Raw genomic sequence first — 22,375 nt, forward strand, 5'->3', positions numbered from 1 at the left:
GCACAGAGATCAGTAATATCACACACAGCACAGTGATCAGTAATATAACACACAGCACAGTGATCAGTAATATAACACACAGCACAGAGATCAGTAATATAACACACAGCACAGAGACCAGTAATATCACACAGAGCACAGAGATCAGTAATATCACACACAGCACAGTGATCAGTAATATAACACACAGCACAGTGATCAGTAATATAACACACAGCACAGTGATCAGTAATATAACACACAGCACAGAGATCAGTAATATAACACACAGCACAGAGACCAGTAATATCACACAGAGCACAGAGATCAGTAATATCACACACAGCACAGTGATCAGTAATATAACACACAGCACAGTGATCAGTAATATAACACACAGCACAGAGATCAGTAATATAACACACAGCACAGAGATCAGTAATATAACACACAGCACAGAGACCAGTAATATCACACAGAGCGCAGTTCTGAACTCTCCACTCTACCGACGAAGGAACAGCGTTCTGAAAACGATTGGTGTTTAATTCCAAATAAACCTGTTGGACTTCAACCTGGTGTTGTGAGACTTCTTACTGTATTCCATATTCGCCATTGATTACAATCCTGAGGTTTCCTCAACAGTGAACTCTCCGGCAAAGCATTGAATTCCTGACATCAATTTCTTGATTTTTGCCCAATACAGAGGGTCTTTTTTAAAATTCATTCCTGGGACATGGGTGTCGCTTTCTAGGCCAGCATTTATTGCCCATCCCTCGTTTCCCTTGAGAAGGTGGTGGTGAGCTGCCTTCTTGAATCGTGGCAGTCCACGTGCTGTGGGATTGACCCACAATACCTTTAGGGAGGGAATTCCAGGATTTTGACCCAGCGACTGCGAAGGAACGGCCGACATATTTCCAAGTCAGGATGGTGAGTGGCTCAGAGGGGAACTTGCGGGTGGTGGTGTTCCCAGGTATCTGCTGCCTTTGTCCTCCTAGATGGAAATGGTCTTGGGTTTGGAAGGTGCTGTCTAAGGATCTTTGGTGAGTTCCTGCAGTGCATCTCGTAGATAGTACACACTACTACTACTGAGCGTCAGTGATGGGGGAGTGGACATTTGTAGACGTTGTGTCAATCAAGCGGGGCTGCTTTATCCTGAATGGGGTTGAGCTTCTTGATTGTTGTTGGAGCTGCACCCACCCAGGCAAGTGGGGAGTATTCCATCACACTCCTGAATGGTGCCTTGTAGATGGTGGATAGGCTTTGGAAAGTCAGGAGGTGAGTTACTCGCTGCAGTATTCCTAGCCTCTGACCTACTCTTGTAACCGCTGTGTTTACATGGCCAGTCCAGTTGAGTTTCTGGTCGATGACACTGGGGGATTCAGTGATGGTAACACCATTTAATGTCAAGGGGTGGTGGTTAGATTCTAACCACTGTACCATCCCCACCCGATATCCCTTTGTGGATTCTTTACCTCCTTTTGAACAATTTACTTTTGTGGTTAGCACCGCTGCCTCACAGCACCAGGGACCCAGGGTTTGATTCCCAGCTTGGGTCACCGTCTGTGTGGAATCTGCACATTCTCCCCATGCCTGCGTGGGTTTCCTCCGGGTGCTCCAGTTTCCTCCCACAGTCCAAAGATGTGCAGGTTAGGTGGATTGGCATTACTGGATTGCTAAATTAGTGTCAGGGGGACTAGCAGAGTAAATCTGTGGGGTTAGGTGGATAGGGTGAGACTGTTGATTTGCAAGCTTAGTGGGCTGAATGGCCTCTTTCTGTACAGTAGGGATTCTATGAAGGTGGCTATTTGGCCCATCAAGCCTGTACTGGCAACACAGGTTGGAGGTAAAAGGAAGTAAAGTTTAAAGGAGATGTGAGAGGGAAGTTTTTATACACAGAGGGTGATGGAATGCATTGTCAGAGGAGGTGGTAGAAGCAGATACAATAGCAACATTTAGGAGGCAGCTTGACAGATAGAGGAATAGGCAGGGAATATGTGGGCTTATGCAGAAAGTGTGGGATTGTGGTGGGTGCAGGCTTATGGGCTGAATGACCTCCTCTGTGCTGTAGGGATTCTATGAATGAGGCCATTTGGCCCATCGAGCCTGCGCTGGCAACATAGGTTTGAGGCAAAAGTTTAAAGGAGACATGCGAGGCAAGTTTTTTTACACAGGGGATGGTACTTCACTGCAGTGTTAATGTCAGTCTTACTTGCGACTACTAAATAAACTTCATTTTTACTTTGCTTTAAGTGCGCTGCCAGGGAAGGTGATAGAAGCAGATTCAATAGCAACATTTAAGGGGCAGCTTGACAGATACATGAATAGAATAGGGGACCACGTGGAGGCGAAAGGTCTTTAGGAAGGTGTCATGTCAGCATAGGCTTGATGGGCCGAAGGGCCTGCTCCTCTGCTGTTCTTTGTAAATGTTATTTCCCTCCAACATGGACTTGTGTTAACTAAGAGTTGAGGTCAGACAACCATTCAGTTACACTGCTCTATAAAGGCTTGTTGAGATCACTTGGAATCAACTGTTATGGCTTATGAAGGCATCAGAGAACCTCAGTTGTGCTCAGGCCAAGTGACTATTTCCCTTGCTTTATTCCATGATGCCATAATTATTCATCGGGCCCGAGGAATGTGGATGACCACGAGCTTGAGAAACATCACCTATTTCCCAACATTGAGTGAGGAAGACACTTAGCAATGTACAACCTCACTGTCGCAGAATGATGAGGTCACAGAGCACTCACCGGGCACAATATCCAAGTGAATGGAAAATTTGGTGCAATAAAGTGGGTCATGTCCCAGGGGTAGACATGTTACACTACTCCAGGGAGGGGTGGGAGCTGGTATGAATTTTTAACTTGTGACTCAATGTAGGAATTAGAAGCAGAAGTTTAACCCTCCCAGCTTGCTCCACCATTCAGTCAGATCTTGGCGTGGATGAAGGAGCAGTGCTCCGAAAGCTCGTGATCCCAGATAAACCTGTTGGACTTTAACCTGGTGTGGTGAGATTTCTTACCACAATCAGATCGTGGCTGATCTATCCCTGGTCTCAAATCCGCCTCCCTACCTGTTCTCCAAATCTCTTTAACCCATTTTTTTAAAATCAGAAATATATCCCTCCTGAAACCATTCAGTGATTCAGGTTCCACCGCGCTATGGGGCAGCAAGTTCCACAAATTCACCACCCTCTGTGAGAAGTAGTTCCTCCCCCTCTCAGTTTTAAATCTACTGCCTATACCTGTGACCTCTTGTTCGAGATTGCCCCACGAGGGGAAACATTTGGTCTACATTTACCCTATCAATTCCTTTTAGTATTTTCTATACCTCGGTCAGTTCCCCTCTCTCCCTTCTAAACTCCAGCGAATGCAAGCCCAAATCTCTCCTCATAGCCAATTCTTCCAGCCCTGGTATCAATCTGGTGAATCTCCTCTGAACTCCCTCCAGTGACACCAAACATAATGGGTTTTCTCCGGGTGCTCCGGTTTCCTCCCACACCCCAAAGATGTGCTCTTAGGCTGATTGGTGTAACAAATTGTCCCTAAATCTGTCCCCTCAATCTGGTTTCCAATGTGGAGTGCCATAAGCGTAGACAAGGGTCACGGGTGGAAGAGGGGACTCACAACGTTAAAATGGCAGCGAGGGCTCGTTGGGCCAAAGGGCCTGTTTCCCGTGCTGTGCTGTTCTTTATATGTGTTCAGACACTCCATCTATTTTGGTTTGACTTGATTTATTGTTGTCACATGTATTTCATACAGTTAAAAGTATTGTTTCTTGTGTGCTATACAGACAAAACATACCGTTCATAGAGAAGGAAAGGAGAGGGTGCAGAATGTAGTGTTACAGTCATAGCTAGGGTGTAGAGAAAGATCAACTTACTGCGACTTAGGTCCATTCAAAAATCTGATGGCAGCAGGGAAGAATCTGTTCTTGAGTCGGTTGGTACGTGACCTCAGACTTTTGTACCTTCTTCCAGATGGAATAAGGTGGAAGAGAGAATGTCCGGGGGTGCGTGGGGTCCTTGATGATGCTGGCTGATTTTTCGAGGCAGTGGGAAGTGTAGACAGAGTCAGTGGATGGGAGGCTGGTTTGTCCAAAGAGCAGAAATAAAACTCCTCATTTCTGGTCCTATTCCAGGGAGCAGGGGAATATTGGATTGCAACAACAGCTGGCATTTTGCATAGCACCGCTAACGCCCCAGATCCGAGCTTTATCAAAAGGCATGCTGAAGTATTAGGGGCAGGAGTCCCAATACTTGCTCAGAAATGGTCAGGTCTCAAGGAGGAGTGAACTTGAGAGGTGGAGAGTTTTTTAAGTTTATTTATAAGTGTCACAAGTAGGCTTACATTAACACTGTAATGAAATACTGTGAAAATCCCCTAGTCCCCACACTCCGGTGCCTGTTCGGGTACACTGAGGGAGAATTTAGCACAGCCTAACCAGCACGTCTTTCGGACTGTGGGAGGAAACCGGAGCGTCCAGAGGAAACCCACGCAGACATGGAGAGAACGTGCAGACTCCAGACAGTCAGTGACCCAAGCCAGGAGTCGAACCCGGGTCCCTGGTGAGCCGTTCCATAGAATCCCCACAGTGCAGAAGGAGGCCATTCAGCCCATTGAGATTACCTTACCCAGACCCTCTCCCCTGCCCTACCTCTGTAACCCCGCACATTTACCATGGCCAATCCACCCTGTTTTATTGTTTCTGTTTAAAGCACAATCAACGCCACATGTTGAACTGGCTAATTCTCTGATCAAGGAAATTGCCACACACTGTGGTTATTTGTGCATCGATACACTGACTAGTGCATCACTCGGTTGCTGTAATGCGTTTGCAGACCTAGTCATCTTGCCTTTTGGGTTTCAGCCAACTGAGAAGACTTACATACCATGCTTTGCAATTTCAGGCAGTGTAACCCCCCCTGGACACATTCCAGGATCATTAATCCTTAGCCAACTTGAATGTCTCTGTCCAGATTGAGGTTGAGCAGTTTGCATTCCAACTGGGACTCTCCCTGGAATTCTGAGTCCATTGAATCTTGGAATGCTAAGGAGCCGAGAGAGGCCATTCGGCCCATCGAGCCTGCACCAACAACAATCCCACCCAGGCCCGACGTACTGGCTATACTAAATTTTTCCTTAGTGTCAGGGGGACTAGTAGGGTAAACGCATAGGGTTATGGGCTAGGGCCTGGATGGTTGATGGGCCGAATGGCCTCCTTCCGCCCTGTATGATTCTATGGATTTAGCATGGTCAATCAACCTAACCAGCACGTCTTTGGAAGGAGACCAGAGCACCCGGAGGAAACCCACTCAAAGACGGGGAGAATGTGCAGACTCCACACAGACAGTGAGCCAAGCCTGGAATCGAACCCGGTGCCTGGCGCTGTGAGGCAACAGTGCTACCCACTGTGCCACCCTGACTGTACTCCTTATACACCTATGACTGTGCGACTAAATTCCCCTCCAACTCGATTGTCAAGTTTGCTGATGACATCACTGTAGTGGGTCAGATCTCAAACAATGACGAGACAGAGAACAGGAATGAGATAGAGAACCTGGTGAATTGGTGCGGCAACAATAATCTCTCCCTCAATGTCAACAAAAAGGAGATTGTCATTGACATCAGGAAGTGTAGAGGAGAACATGCCCCTGTCTACATCAATGGGAACAAAATAAAAATGGTCGAGAGCTTCAGGTTTTTAGGTGTCCAGACCACCAACAACCTGTCCTGGACCCTCCACGCTGACACTATAATTAAGAAAGCCCACCAATGCCTCTACTTTCTCAGAAGACTAAGCAAATTTGGCATGTCTGCTATGACTCTCACCAACTTTTCCAGATGGACCATACAAAGCATTCTTTCCGGATGTATCACAGCTTGGTATGGGCTCTGCTCTGTCCAAGTCCACAAGAAACTACAAAAGGTCATGAATGTAGCCCAGTCCATCACGCAAACCAGCCTCTGCACTTCCTGCTGCCTTGGAAAAGCAGTCAGCATAATCCAGGCACCCCGGACATTCTCTCTTCCACCTTCCACCTGGGGAAAAAAACACAAAAGTCTGAGGTCTTGTACCAACTGACTCAAGAACGGCTTCTTCCCTGCTGCCATCAGATTTGATTGGACTTACCTTGCATTAAGTTGATATTTCTCTACACCCTAGCTATGACTGTAACACCACATTCTGCACTCTCTCATTTCTTCTTTATGAACGGTATGCTTTGTCTGTATAGCACTCAACAAACAATGCTTTTCACTGTTCACTAATACACTGTACACTGTGACTAGCAGTGTGCCTCAGGGATCAGTGCTGGGCCCACTGTTATTTGTCATTTATATTAATGATTTGGATGAGAATATAGGAAGCATGGTTAGTAAGCTTGCAGATGACACCAAGATTGGTGGCAGGGTGGACAGTGATGAAGGTTATCCCCAATTGCAGCGGGGTCTTGATCCATTGGGCCAGTGGGCTGGCGGATGGCAGATGGAGTTTAATTTAGACAAATGCGAGGTGATGCATTTTGGTAGATTGAATCAGGGCAGGACTTACTCAGTTAATGGTAGGATGTTGGGGAGAGTTACAGAACAAAGAGATCTAGGAGTACATGTTCACGGCTCCTTGAAAGTGGAGTCACAGGTGGACAGAGTGGTGAAGGCAGCATTCGGCATGCTTGGTTTCATCGGTCAGAACATTGAATACAGGAGTTGGGACGTCTTGTTGAAGTTGTACAAGACATTGGTAAGGCCACACTTGGAATACTGTGCGCAATTCTGGTCACCCTGTTATAGAAAGGATATTATTAAACTAGAAAGAGTGCAGAAAAGATTTACCAGGATGCTACCGGGACTTGATGGATTGAGTTATAAGGAGAAGCTGAATAGACTGGGGCTTTTTTCTCTGGAGCGTAGGAGGTTGAGGGGTGACCTTATAGAGGTCTATAAAATAATGAGGTGCATAGACAAGATAGATAGTCAATATCTTTTCCCAAAGGTAGGGGAGTCTAAAACTAGAGGGCATAGGTTTAAGGTGAGAGGGGAGAGATACAACAGTGTCCAGAGGGGCAGTTTTTTCACACAGAGGGTGGTGAGTGTCTGGAACAAGCTGCCAGAGGTAGTAGTAGAGGCGGGTACAATTTTATCTTTTAAAAAGCATTTAGATAGTTGCATGGGTATGATGGGTATAGAGAGACAAATGTGGACAATTGTGATTAGCTTAGGGGTTTTAAAAAAATAAGGGCGGCAGGGACAGGTTGGGCCGAAGGGCCTTGTTTCCATGCTGTAAACCTCTATGGTTCTATGACATGTGACAATCATAAAACAAATTAAAGGGTTGCACACAGCATAGAAACATACAAGATAGGAGCAGGAGGAGGCCATTTGGCCCTTCGAGCCTGCTCTGCCATTCGTTACAATCATGGCTGATCCTCCAACTCAACAGCCTAATCCTGCTTTCTCCCCCTGGCCTTTGATCCCTTTCGCCCCCCACCCCCAGTGCTATACCCAGCCGCCTTTTGAATACATTCTTGAATACGGTCTCCACACACCCACCAGAGTTCTGGAGACTGATCTTCAAATCTTGGAGGCTCCAGGCCATTCCCCGAGGATTGGCAACCTTAAAATAGCGATGTTTTATTTATAGCTGTAATCCACATTGTTCAGTTCACACATGCCGGACAGTCTTGAATGCTTCTAATCAGTCAACAAGTGAATTCTGGGCAAGGCAATTTTGGCCAATTGGTTTAACAGTCCAGCGTATAATAATGCGTGTGATTTTATAATCCACTGACTCTTGTGCACACATGGAACCACTAACCGAACCTCTACACTGAGTTCAATAAATGCCACAGAGATTTATAGAGGAAACTCCATTGACTTATATTAGTCTTACCCAGATGCAGTTCCCGAATCCAATATGTAACCATTTGTTCAGGCTTCACTATAGCAATATAGAGAAAGACTTGAATTTATACAGCACTTTTCAGGATGTGATGGTACTAGAAAGAGCAAATTCACCAGAGTGTTGCCTGGGCTGAAGCTAAAACTTTATTTACACATCTCACAAGTCACCTTACGTTAACACTGCAATGAAGTTACTCCGGCACCTATTCGGGTACACTGAGGGGGAATTTAGCACGGCCAATGCACCCTAACCCGCACATCTTTCGGACTGTGGGAGGAAACCCACGCAGGCATGGGGAGAACGTGCAAACTCCACACAGACAGTGACCCAAACCGGGAATCGAACCTGGCGCTGTGAGCTATGAAGAGAGGCTGGTTAGGCTGTTTTCCTTGTAGCGAGGGGGGAGGTCATGATTGAGGTGTACTAAATTATGAAGAATATAGGTAGTGTAGATAGAAACAAACGTTTCCCCTTAGTAGACAGGTCAATAACCAGGAGGGCAGAAGATTTAGAGGCCATTTGAGGAAAATCTTTTCCACCCAGAGGATGGTAGGAATCTGGAATTCACCACCAGAAAGAGTGGTAGAGACAGTGAACCTTCACAACATTTAAGAAGCATTTAGATGAGCTTTTGAAGTGCTGTAGCATATAAAGCTACGGAGCATAGAATCATAAAATAGAATCCCTACAGTGCAGGAGGAGGCCCATCGAGCCTGCACCAATCACAATCCCACCCAGGCCCTATCTCCATATCCCCACATATTGACCCTGTTAATCACTCTGGCACTGAGCGAGAACTTAGCATGGCCAATCCACCTAATCAGCACGTCTTTCGGACTGTGGAAGGAAACTGGAGCACCCGGAGGAAACCCATGCAGACACGGGGAGAATGTGCAGGCTCCGCACAGACAGTGACCCGAGCTGAGATTTGAACCCGGGTCCCTGGCACTGTGAAGCCTCACAACACCAGGTTAAAGTCCAACAGGTTTATTTGATAGTAAACCCACAAGCTTTCGGGTCAGGTGGGTGGAGAGTTCTGTGGAGCAGCAGTGGTAATCATTGAGGAGAGAAAGAGAGAGAGAGAGAGAGAGAAGTAGAGAAAAGAGGTAGATAGAGAGAGAGAGAAAGAAAGATAGAGAGAGGTGGAGGCAGAGAAGTAGTGAGAAGCAGAGACAGAGGGAGAGGTAGAAAGAGAAGTAGAGAGAGAGAAAAACAGAGAGGTAGTGAGCAAGAGGGGTAGATAGAGAGGGGGAGTAGAGAGAGAGAGAGAGAAAAAAGTAGAGAGACAAAGAGAGAGGTAGAGAGAGAGGTAGTGAAAGAGAGGGAGGTAGAGAGACAGATAGAGAGAGAGGTAGAGAGTGAGAGGTAGAGAGACAGAGGTATAGAGAGACAGAGAGGTAGAGATACAAGAGAGAGAGAGAGAGAGACGGAGAGGTAGAGAGAGACAGGGATTGAGAGGGGTAGAGAGAGGGATAGAGAGAGAGAGAGAGAAGTACGGAGAGAGAGAGGGATAGCGAGGGGTAAAGAGAGAGGGATAGGGAGAGAGAGAGAAGTACAGAGAGAAAGAGGGATAGTGAGAGAGCGGTAAAGAGAGAGGGGTACAGAGAGAGGGGGTACAGAGATAGAGAGGTAGAGAATGGTAGAGAGATGCAGAGAATTGGGAAGGGGAGAGTTTTGACTTTTGGCTGTGGCTGGGGGAGCATCGATAATGGGGTTCGGGGTAGAGAGAACGAACAAGAAACCAGAGTCAGATGGTTGCCGATCTCTCAGAGCGGAAGAGAATGAAATCTGTGACTTGAATTAATCCTATCACTTGTGAATGATTACACATGACTTGTTCATTCTTCTTTTCTGAGTGTGTTCTTTGGTAGCCATGGTAAAAGATACAAATGAAGCAGCTCTGAGGTCAAATGACTGACTTCATTGCCTCCTGTTTACATTCTGATGTCTGAAGTGTGAGGGTAAGTGTTACATCTTCAATGGGGTGGGCGGATAAACAGAAAAATGTATTGTAACATTCCTGCATTAATGAATGGCATGGAAATGCAGCGGCAAGTAACTCACTTCCTGAAACCAAAGATGTGCTGGTTGGGTGCACTGGCCATGCTAAATTACCCCTTAGTGTCCCACGATGGTTAGAGGAATTAGCGGGAGTGTGTGGGGTTACGGGGAGGTGGGGTTGCAGACTCGATGGGCCAAATGCCACCCTTCTACACTGTAGGGATTCTACGGTTTCCCAGAACCTGTCCACAAGGTGCAAGTCAGGAGTGTGATGGAATACTCCTCACTCCCCTGGATGGGTGCAGCTCCAACAACACTCAAGAAGCTCGACACCATCCAGGACAAAGCAGCCCCGCTCGATTGGTGTCCGATACACCTTAAACATTCACTTTCACCGCCACTGACACACAGTGGCGGCCGTGTATACCATCTACAACAGCCTAGGCTAGTGAGTGGGCCACGTGAGTTGATTTGACTCGATTTCTTATTGTCACATGTATTAACATACAGTGTTGTTTCTTGCGCGCTATACAGACAAAGCATACCGTTCACAGAGAAGGGAAGGAGACAGCGCAGAACGTGAGTCATAGCTAGAGAAAGATCAACTTAATTGCGAGGTAGGTCCATTCAAAAGTCTGACAGCAGCAGGGAAGAAGCTGGTCTTGAGCACGTGACCTCAGACCTTTGTATCCTTTTCCCGATGGAAGAAGGTGGAAGAGAGAATGTCCGGGGTGCACGGGGTCCTTAATTATGCTTTGCCGAGGCAAGAGTGGCCCCTCCTGCATCTCAGTGGCCGCAAGATTGTTCACTAACTGCGACCCCATGAATAAGATTAAATACATTTAATACACACCGGATATTTCATAACAAGTTATAGAAAATGCTTGATCGTTTATATATTAATAGATCTGTCATCAACTTCAGATGGTAAAAGTGAAAGAAATATTGACACTTTGGACACAGAGGGAGCGCGTGGCTCTCACAGTCAATGTTGTGAGCACCCACCCCGCTTCACTCACCTTCGCTTTACGTGCCAATCACTTCAGTCACACAGGTAGGAAAAAAACTACACGGACAGAGGTCAGTGGAATGTGGCAACCCCGCGGGCAATGGTCAACAAAATGTCTCGCGGGGTCGCACTCAGAACCCTGATGGGCTTCATATGGCCCTTGGATTGCAGGTTGCCCACTGCTGACCTACAAGATGCACTGAAGCAACTCGTCAAGGCTCCTTAGACAGCTACTTCCATCTACCACAGAGAAAGACAAGGGTGGTAGATAACTGGAAACACCACCAGCTGGAAGATCCCTTTCAAGTCACTCACTATCCGATTTGGAAATATATCAGCCACTGGGTCAAAATCCTGGAACTCGCTCCCTAACAGCACTATACCGACACCTCAGGGACCGCAGCGGTTCAGGAAGGCAGCTCACCACCACCACCTTCTCAAGAGGCAATTGGGGAACAACAGCTGGTCTAACCCACACCACTTGAATGAATTTAAAGATCATATAGGTTGTTATAGGCTATTATGCTGGATCTAAGTGGCTGTGGGGACAGTAATGATAAGATGGAGAGGACAGATTTCAGACAGGCTCAACAACTGGGGAGGAGGGAACAGGATGATTCTGGAAGTTTAGAACATTGTCAGAGTGCTTATTCATTATCTTGACTGCCTCGCAAGCAGAGACACCGCACTTCCCCATTGCATTCTGTGCACGGTGTTCCGCCTCGGTGCAAGTCACCAGACTTTGGGCTTTTAGTGGTTAACGATTTGCCACTCGGGCAAACACCCACGAGCAAGAAACAAGACAGGTTTCCCTCAGAAAGGAATGGTGTGGAGCGATTTTCCCTTTCCTCCTTCGTGCTTTCAATTATTGATGAGTTTAAGTACTTGGGCATGCTCTAGTCCTGTGAATGAATGGATGGTCAGAGATCGAATGGGACACATTGCACGGATGTGTGGACTCAAAAGCACTTTGCAAAACAAGCCAGGAACAGATTTAGCGCGGTTTTCATTAAGTCGGGAATTTTAACCAACAAATTAGCAGAATGCGTTTGGAGCCTTTACATACAAACCCTTCAAAGTCCATCCCTCTCCAACCAGATATATTCCTTCAATAACAGAAATAATGCAAATTTAATATAACATATATATTTAATATATATTTAATACATAATATTTAATATAAATATAGTGTATATAATATTTAATCTTTAACACAAATTATATATATTTCATACATACATTTAAAGGCACATGGGTTAGGATAATTGGCTATGCTAACTTAACCTTAGTGTCAGGGGGTTAGCAGACTAAATGAGAGGTTACAGGATTAGGGCAGGCTTGTGTTCAGTACAGACTTGATGGACCAAATGGCCTCCTTTTGTACTGTAAGGATTCTATGATATGATCTTCAGAAATACTTCACTTTAAAAACTTAAGATAGAGTTAGATCGTTTACTGTATGCAGCTTTGTACTGTGTACTCTGTACTGTTTAGCCATGTATATAACATTTAATATAAATGTAATGTATATAATATTTAATTGATACTTAACACAAATTATATATAGATACAAATGTTATAAATATAATATTTAATCTTTAACACAAATTTGATATATATATATACTTCATCTATATTTAATACAAATTATATATCATATTTAATATATGCATTGAATAGAAATTCTATGTACATAATATTTAATATAAATGTAGTGGAAATAGTATTTAATTGGTATCCGGTTTCCTCCCACACTCCAAAGATAAGTGGGGTTGGCCATGTTTAATTGCCCCTTGGTGTCAGGGGGGACTAGCTAGGGTAAATGCACGGGGTTACAGGGAGGGCTGGGGTGGGATTGTGGTTGGTGCAGACTCGATGGGCCGAATGGCCTCTTTCTGCACTGTAGGATTCTATGATTTAACACAAATAAGTACATTTAAGATATACTTTTAATAGAAATTCTATGTGTATAATATTTAATATGAATTATATATATTTAATATATACATACAGAAATTTTATATATTTTTATAATCCTGTCAGCAGCAAGGATTTTCTCTGAATTTCAACAACACTGCTTCACATATTCGCAAAAAAATTCGATGATGTGTTTGCATTCCTGGGACTAAATGTGGAATATTGTTTAGTGCTCGACACTCCAACACATATTCAGAAGCGATGCAAAAACAAATAGTTATTAGGAGGGAGGGGGTTATAAGCTTGTGGATTTGTCCCCTAAGAGTTACCTATCCCAGCTCCCTGAGTTCATAAGAACATAAGGAATAGCAGCAGGAGTAGGCCACCTAGCCCCTCGAGCCTGCCCCGCCATTCAATAAAACCATGGCTGATCTGATAGTGGGTTCAGTTCCACTTACCCGCCTGCTCCCCATAACCCTTAATTCCCTTATTGATCAGAAATCTATCTGTGACTTAAACATATTCAACAAGGCAGCCTCCACCACTTCAATGGGCAGGGAATTCCAGAGATTCACTACCCTCTGAGAGAAGAAGTTCCTCTTCAACTCTGTTCTAAACTGACCCCCCCCCCTTATTTTGAGGCTGTGTCCTCTAGTTCTTGTTTCCTTTCTAAGTGGAAAGAATCTCTCTGCCTCTACCTATCTAGCCCCTTCATTATCTTATGTGTCTCTATAAGATCACCCCTCAGCCTTCTAAACTCCAACGAGTACAGGCCCAATTTACTCACCATATATCCCTTCTGGAAATTTTAAATAAAACCTCAAATGGTGCAGTGGCCATTCGGTCCCCAAAGAATTGAAAGAGTCCTGGTTATGAAGTGGGATTGGGTTTGCCAACTCTCCAGAATTCTTAAGATTGAGATGAGCAACCGGGAAAGGGAGGGAGGGGGGGTGCAGAAAAAGGCAATTCATTGGACACTTTGGATTGTCACCTAAAAAAAAATCTGGGAAGGGAAAGAGTTTGACTGCCGGCCCAAACAAGTGATCATCCAATGAACTCCTTAGGAATGCAGCCAAGTAGAGTTGGCAACTTTTAATTGATTGCATTTCTCTGCGTGTCTGAAAAAGTCAGAGGGGGGACCAAACGTTAACTTTCTCTCTCTCTCTGCTACCAGGCCTGCTGATACCCCCGCCCCCCCAGCATTTTCTGTTTTTATTTGGCTTGTTTGCTATTGACACAACCCTTTGAACTCAGTGCTGCAGTATGTTCCTTGGTTTAAAAGCTAGTGAAGCACTTCTTGAGAATGGGAAGCTAAACAGAGTACACAGTACAAAGCTGCGTACAGTCAAGGATCTACCTCTATCTTAATAAGTTTTTAAAGTAAAGGATTTCTAAAGATCATATCGTAGAATCCTTACAGTACCGAAGGAGACCGTTCAGCCCATCAAGTCTGTACCGAACACAAGCCTGCCCAATTCCTGTAACCTCTCATTTAGCCTGCTAACCCCCCTGACACTAAGGTTAATTTAGCACGGCCAAATATCCTAACCCGCACATCTTTGGACGGTGGGAGAAAATTGGCAGAAACCCACGGGGAGAATGTGAAAAACTCCACATAGACAGTGACCCGAGGTTGGAATTGAACCTGGATCCCTGATGCTGTGAGGCAGCAGTGCTAATCACTGTGCCACCATGCTGCCCTACACTAAGAAGATAACGTGTAATTAATTACTGGAGTGTTCTAATTCCTGCATGCACTTGAAATTCTTGCATATTGTAAACTTTGCTTTGAGATTTTGCGGTGGAAATGGAAATTTGTCAATTTAAATAGTTGGCACTGTGCCAACAATAAATCCATTGTTCCTGTGCAACTAATTAAACAGAAGACTTTTTGTTAAAACAACAATAAATTGATATGACTAGAAAGCGTGAAATACAAATTGAGGATAGAATCAGACAGAATAACACCAACTAGGGGGCGGCACGGTGGCACAGTGGTTGGCACTGCTGGGAGGAAACCCAGGCAGACACGGGGAGGACGTGCAGACTCCGCACAGACAGGGACCCGGGCTCGATTCCTGGTTTGGGTCACTGTCTGCACATTGTCTGCATGGCTGTCCTCCCACAGTCCAAAAGATGTGCTGGTTAGGGTGCATTGGCTGTGCTAAATTCTCTCTCAGTGTACCCGAACAGGCACCAGAGTGCGGCGACTAGGGGATTTTCACAGTAACTTCATTAGTTTTAATGTAAGCCTACTTGTGCCAATAAATAAACTTTACTTTTTAACTTTCCCTTCCTTTCATTTTAATATTATCGATACCATTATCTACCATTTCCCCTCTCCACAGACTCTCAAAACTTTCCTTCGATATGGGTCACTTGGAACTGATGTTAGAGGTAACTTTCTGCAGAGAACAGTATTTTTGATCTGGCGAGATAAAGGGATCTTTGAAGAACTTCTAGTAATTTTTTAAACAAAGCACAAGGGCGGCACAGTGGTTAGCACCCCTACCTCACAGCGCCAGGGACCTGGGTTTGATTCCCGGCTTGGGTTACTGTCTGTGTGGAGTTTGCACGTTCTCCCCGTGTCTGCGTGGGTTTCTTCCGGGTACTCCGGTTTCCTCCCACACTCCAAAGGTGTGCAGGTTAGGTGGACTGGCCACTCTAAAATTTCCCCTTAGTGTCAGAGGGACTAGCTAGAGCAAATACATGGGTTACAGGGATAGGGCCTGGATGGGATTGTGGTCAGTGCAGACTCAATGGGCTGAATGGCCTCCTTCTGCACTGTAGGGATTCTATGATATAATTCTTAGTAGCCATCTAAAAATAAGACAGAATTAAACGTTCTTTGCAATGATACAAGTTCTTTGTGAGCTTTTTCCTTTTTTTAAATAGGTCTTTCCCTCTCTGTCGCAATATTTTAGATTTTATGTTGGGGGGGATGGGGTGATTGCTACATCTCTTCCTTTCCTCAAAGTTGTTTATTGTTTTTAAGAAAAGGCTATTGTTCTTCTGTCGATCTCTCTCTTGCTCCAAGCGCACACTAAATGCCTATATTTGTCTCCCCATGTGTTACCATTACTCTCCTGGGATTAATCCAGCCACAAGCAATTAGCCCTCAGTTCCAGAGCTTCAATCACAGCTATATATGGACGCAGTGACTGAATTTTACCATTAAATCAATCACGCCTTATCCAAACACTGGCCTGGCAATTTTAAGACTTGTGTTTCTCCCCCCCCGCACCCCCCACCGACCCTCCCCTCCCCGACCCCACTCTCTCTCTCAGTAAGGGATGAGACATTAAACAGAAATCCAAAACATCGGATTCTGACATTCCCAAGGTTTTTTTTTTAACACATTGGAAAGCGACTGAAGGTCAGAGAGAGAGAAAATCCCCCTTCATTGTCTGTGAAACATTAGTTACCACAAACACAGATTCAAAGGGGTAAGTCCATAAACTTTCAGAAACGTTTCTCTCTAACTTTGCGAGAGTCCACTTCTAAACTGGCGATGGCATCTTGCAAGTTAACCTTTTAGTCCCAGCACTGAGGTCCAGTTGAGTTGATTTATCCCATAAATCAGTTGGAAAGCATATCTTTTCCGGGTGGCAACTCTTAACCTAGTAAGAAGTCTCAGGTTAAAGTCCAACAGGTTTATTTGGAATCACGAGCTTTCGGAGCGCTGCTCCTTCATTAGGTGAGTTGGGATCCAAACAAACCTGTTGGACTTTAACCTGGAGTTGTGAGACTTCTTACCCTGCCCACCCCAGTCCAAAGCCAGCATCTCCACATCAATTCTTAACCCAACACCATTTTATGTACAAACTATGAAACAGAGATTTTGGTCACATTTTTGTACCTCATTATAATTTGATACCATGTTCTGCACCCTTTCCTTTCCTTCTCTATGAACGGTATGCTTTGCCTGTATAGCATGCAAGAAACAATACATTTCACTGTATTTTAATACATGTGACAATAATAAAATAAAATTACAAATTGTACAATCGGAGGACCCTGCATCTGTCTTACTGCCTTGTGTAATCTCAAATGCCTCTGGCTTGTTTAAAGCTCTCACTATAACACTGAAAATACAATATTTAAAACATTGTTAGTCAAAATGGCGACAGGACAGATTTCAGGAGACTGCAATGCAACTGAAACTCTCTATCAAAGTGAATGTATCTCTAGAACTGAATATGTCTATAAAACTGAATGTATCTATAGGACTGCATATATGCATTGAACTGAATGTGTCTATAGAACTGAATGTATCTATAATTTGAATGTTTCTAAAGAACTGGATGTATCTAAAGGAATAAATGTATCTATAGAACTGAATGTGTCCATAGAACTGAATATGTCTATAAAACTAAAGGTATTGAATTGAACTGAATGTGTCTATAGAAAGGAATACATCTATAGAACTGAATTTATCTACAGAACTGAGTGTATCAAAAGAACTGATGCGTCTAATGAACTGAATGTGTCTAGACTGAATTTATCTATAGAATTGAATGTGCCTACAGAGCTGAATGTTTCTATAAAACTGAATGAATCTATAGAACTGAATGTGTCTCTAGAACTGAATGTGTCTCTAGAACCAAATGTGTCTCTAGAACCGAATGTGTCTCTAGAACCGAATGTGTCTCTAGACCAGAATGTGTCTCTAGACCAGAATGTGTCTCTAGACCAGAATGTGTCTCTAGACCAGAATGTGTCTCTAGAACTGAATGTGTCTCTAGAACTGAATGTGTCTCTAGAACTGAATGAATCTATTGAACTGAATGTGTCTCTAGACCAGAATGTGTCTATAGAACTGAATATTTCTATAGAACTGAATGTGTCAATATAACTGAATGTTTCTAGAAATGAATGTATCCATAAAACTGAATGAATGTATAGAACTGAATGAACTCTCAGACTGTGTCAATAGAACTGAATGTGTCTATACAATCAAAAGTTTCTAGAAATCAATGTATCTATAGACTGACAGTACCTTTACAATTGAATGAGTATATAGAACTAAATATTTCTATAGAACTGAATGTATTTACAGAATTGAATGTGCCGAGGGAACTGAATGTTCCAATAGAATTGAATGTGTCTGTAGAACTGCATGTATCTATAGAACTGAATGTGTGTATAGGTATTAATGTATATATAGAACTGAATGAATTTATAGAACTGAATGTGTCTATAGAACTGAATGTGTCTATAGAATTGAATGTGTCTATAGAATTGAATGTGTCTATAGAATTGAATGCATCTACAGAACTGAATGTGTCTATAGAGTTGAATGTGTATATAGACCTGAAAGCTATTTGCCATTTATATAGATGATCTGGAGGAGGGAACCGAGTGTATGGTGTCGAAATTTGCTGATGACACCAAGATTGGTGGAAAGGCAAATTGCGCGGAGGGTGTGGAGAGTCTGCAGAAGGATCTAGATAGGCTGGGCAAATGGGCCAGGAACTGGCAAATGGAATTTAATGTTGGCAAGTGCGAGGTGGTCCACTTTGGTAGGAATAATGGTAGGAAGGATTATTACTTACGTGGAGAAAAACTGCAGCAGGCGACGGTGCAGAGGGACCTCGGGGGCCTTGTGCATGAGTCGCAAAAACCCAGCTTGCAGGTACAGCAGGTGGTCAGGAAGGCGAATGGGATGCTGGCCTTCATAGCGAGGGGGATTGAATATAAAAGTAGGGAGGTCTTGCTGCAGCTCTATAGGGCATTGGTGAGGCCGCAGCTGGAGTACTGTGTGCAGTTTTGGGCGCCATACTTACGCAAGGATATTTTGGCCTTGGGGGGAGTGCAGAGGAGGTTTACTAGGCTGATGCTGGAGTTGAGGGGCTTGAGCTATGAGGAGAGGCTGAATAAACTAGGCTTGTACTCATTAGAGTTTAGAAGAATGAGGGGAGATCTCATTGAGACGTATAAGATGATGAATGGGATGGATAGGATAGAGGTGGAGAGACTCTTCCCGCTCAGAAAGGACAGTAGGACTAGGGGGCACAGCCTCAAGATAAAGGGGGGGTGGTTTAGAACGGAGTTGAGGAGGAACTTCTTCACTCAAAGGGTGGCGAATCTCTGGAATTCTCTGCCCGTTGAAGTGGTGGAGGCTGCCTCGCTAAATATTTTTAAGACGCGGGTTGATGGGTTTTTGATAAGAGAGGGGATTAAGGGTTATGGGGAGAGGGCGGGAATTTGGAACTGAGCCACGACAGATCAGCCATGATCTTATTGAATGGCGGGGCAGGCTCGAGGGGCCAGATGGCCTACTCCTGCTCCTATTTCTTATGTTCTTATGAATGTGTATTTAGAACTGAATATATCTATAGAACTGCATCTGTTGATAGAACTGAATGTATCAAAGGAACTGAATGTGTCTATGGAACTGGATGTGTATATAGAACTGAATGCATCTACTGAACTGAACATAGCGAATGAACTGAATCTGTCTATAGAACTGAATGTATTAAATACATATATAGGATGGGAATAGAAGGATACGGTCCCCAGAAGGGTAGGGGGTTTTAGATGAGCGCAGGCTTGGAGGGCCAAAGGGCCTTTTCCTGTGCTGTAATTTTCTTTGTTCTTTGTATTGATAGAAGTCTCCCCGTGTCTGTGTGGGTTTCCTCTGGGTGCTCTGTGTTCCTCCCACAGCATGAAAGACGCGCTGGTTAGACGCATTGACTCAAACAGGTGCCGGAGTGTGGCGACTCGGAAAATTTCACTTCATTGCAGTGTTAACGTATGCCTAGTTATGACTAATAAATAAACTTTAATTTTAACTGGGTGTATCTACAGAACTGAATAATCACGAAAATGGAACATACCTTTAGAACTTGATGTGTTTATTGAAAAGTATCCCTTGGACAGTCTTTGACACCAGTGAAGAGTTTTGTGCATCTGGACATTCTCAATGTATGATTATCTTATGATATTTTCCCGCAGTCCCATGGGAATAACAATGCGTGGAAGGGTTTGTGCTGTAGGGTTAACACACTGACACCAGAAGTGAACATTCTGTCCTCTCCCCTCCAGCTTGTTTACCTTCATGTTACCCCCAGAGAGAAGGTGGGGGGGGAGATGACAATATTCCCAAGAGTTACGGTCTGCGGGTAGAGGGGAACAATTTGCAATCTCATATATATGCAGAAATCCCAAAGACTTGCTGGCTAAATTCTCCCTAAAGTTTATTTATTAGTCACAAGTAGGCTTACATTAACTCTGCAATGAAGTTACTGTGAAAATCTCCCAGTCTCCACACTCTGGCATCTGTTTGGGTTACACTGAGGGACAATTTAGCATGGTTAATGCACCTAACCAGCACATCTTTCAGACTATGGGAGGAAACCACAACACCTGGAGGAAACCCACTGAGATACGGGGAGAATGTGCAGACTCCACACAGACAGTGACATAAGATGGGAATTGAACCTGGGTCCCTGCTGCTGTGCTAACCACTGTGCCACCCTATAGTATAAGCCCAAACTGTTCAATCTCTGCTCATACGCGGAGGAAACCCACGCAGACATGGGGAGAACGTGCAAACTCCATACACACTGACCCAAACTCGGAACCGAACCCGGGTCCCTGCTGTTGTAAGAAACAGTGCTAACCACTGTGCCACCCTATGGTATAAGCCCAAACTGTTCAATCTCTCCTCATACGCGGAGGAAACCCACGCAGACGTGGGGAGAACGTGCAGACTCTGCACAGACAGTGACACAAGATTGGAATCGAACCTGGGTCCCTGCTGCTGTAAGGCAGCAGTGCTAACCGTTGTGCCACCCTACAGCATAAGTATGAGCCCAAACTGTTCAATCCCTCGTCACACCTGGAGGAAACCCATGCAGACACAGGGAGAACGTGCAAACTCAGTGCCGCAAACCCTGAATCTAACCCAGGTCCCTGGTGGTGTGAGGCAGCCGCGCTAACCACTGTACCCCCAGTCTCTCAGGCAACTGGGAGATTTTCACAGTAACCTCACCGCAAGCAACTCCATCACAGTGTCAATGTCAGCCTACTTGCGACACGAATAGAAAGGAACAGATAAAAAGAGAGGCATCCAAAGAGTTAAACCTCAGTCCCCAACCGGAGACACAATCTCTCTGCAAAAAAAAAATTAGCTGCCTGGCTGGGTCTATGTGAGAAAGATTGAGTTGAGGAGGGGGGGGGTGGGAGAAAGTTCAGTCTGAAAGCACATCAAAGTTAACTTTTTTTTTAATTGAGAGAGAGGAAGCTGATTGGAGCTGAGGTTTCCAATGGAGACCATGACGCAGGAGATTTTGGATTGCTTGCCAGCTGGAGTACATTGTTATATCTCAGATCCTGCTCTGTGTCCCAAATCACCACCAAATTGGACCGGAGCTTTGCTGGGGATCAGACTTGATTGCCTCACTCCTCCTCCTTCTCCTCCTCCCCACCTCCACCCTACACACACACACCTTGTCCAAGGCAGTTCACCAGCCTCTTCACGCCCCCCCCCCCACCCGCTTTTGTTTTTCTTTTAATCTGAGGGACACGTGAATCAGATTGACGTGTGCTAAAGAAAACCAGGCTCCAGAGAAAATAAAGTAGCCACTTCTCCCCTCTCCAATCTACACCGCGCACCTCCAATGCACTCCCAACACTTCCAGCCCTCCTTTTAATTTGCGTTGCCCCTTTTCTTTTTTTTAAAAAAAGCATTTTTTTAATTTTGTATGGTGTTGATTTTTTTTTGTGTTAAGGGAACAACATAATTCCACCCCCCCCCTCTCTTTTTCTCAGCACCCTTTTTGTTTTGCAAAAAAAAATACAAAAACTCCAGCACTAACCTCACCAGGACTTGTCACCTCTCGTTCCGTCTTGGGCATCACAACTGACTCTCCTCTCGCCACCGGAGGAGGAGGAGGAGGGAGAGGGAGAGAGGGAAGAGAAAGACTTTAGTCCCTCGGAGAAGGAGCTGTTTCCCCCCCACCCCGCCACCACTACTCTCTCTCGCCTACTTGGAGGGGCAAACGATCTCAACAACCCCCCCCACCCCACCCCACCCCACCCCCTCTTCGCCCCCCCCTACGAGAGGAGGGAGCCTGAACCATGAGTACGAAAAGTGATGAGCCCAATAACAACAATAACGAAGAAGAGGTAAGAATAAAAGAGGGAAGGGGGGCTGGTTACATTTCAGAGAGAGGGGGGAAATCTCTTGCCGATTTCAGCGCTTGCTGCATTCTCTCTGGCAGTGTTGTGTTTTTTAAATGTAATGTTCCAGCTTGGAAAACTTTAGATGGCTTAGATTTTTTTTGTTCTTGGAGACTCTCTCTTAAATATCTACTGGAATTCTATAAGTAGTGATGTGTGTGTGTGTTTGGGGGGGTTAAATCCTGTAATACTTCTTGTAATACTTCTTGTAAAGTTCCACTGTCTAGGAGACTCCCAATCACCATTAACCTTGTTTTCAAAGCCTTTTTTTTATATTTTGAACTATTTATTAGGCAAGCTGTTTTTTGAATATCTTTAAATTTGTCTGGAGGGATGTGGTCTGTTAACCTCGCTACCCCCACTTTAAAAGTCCTTATTGTA

The 22,375-nt window shown here is 44.7% G+C and overlaps 1 protein-coding gene and 1 long non-coding RNA gene across 2 annotated transcripts in view; one reads left to right on the forward strand and one right to left on the reverse strand.

Annotated features, from left to right (window-relative positions):
• Nucleotides 1-21,714, reverse strand: part of LOC145360719 (uncharacterized) — a 41,122-nt gene extending 19,408 nt beyond the window's left edge. Inside the window, exon 1 of the long non-coding RNA XR_013889765.1 lies at nt 21,631-21,714. This is a non-coding gene — a long non-coding RNA (uncharacterized LOC145360719). The remainder of the gene's footprint in view (nt 1-21,630) is intronic.
• Nucleotides 21,715-21,812: 98 nt separating this feature from the next.
• LOC145360718 (RNA-binding protein with multiple splicing 2) overlaps nt 21,813-22,375 on the forward strand; it is a 120,297-nt gene continuing 119,734 nt past the window's right edge. Inside the window, exon 1 of the mRNA XM_080216095.1 lies at nt 21,813-21,940. Within this exon, the coding sequence (XP_080072221.1) occupies nt 21,893-21,940 (48 nt within the window). The 5' untranslated portion in view covers nt 21,813-21,892. The remainder of the gene's footprint in view (nt 21,941-22,375) is intronic.

The sequence above is a fragment of the Carcharhinus amblyrhynchos genome, chromosome 32 (assembly GCF_965287045.1).
Source record: "Carcharhinus amblyrhynchos chromosome 32, sCarAmb.v2.hapA, whole genome shotgun sequence".
Classification (NCBI taxonomy): domain Eukaryota; kingdom Metazoa; phylum Chordata; class Chondrichthyes; order Carcharhiniformes; family Carcharhinidae; genus Carcharhinus; species Carcharhinus amblyrhynchos.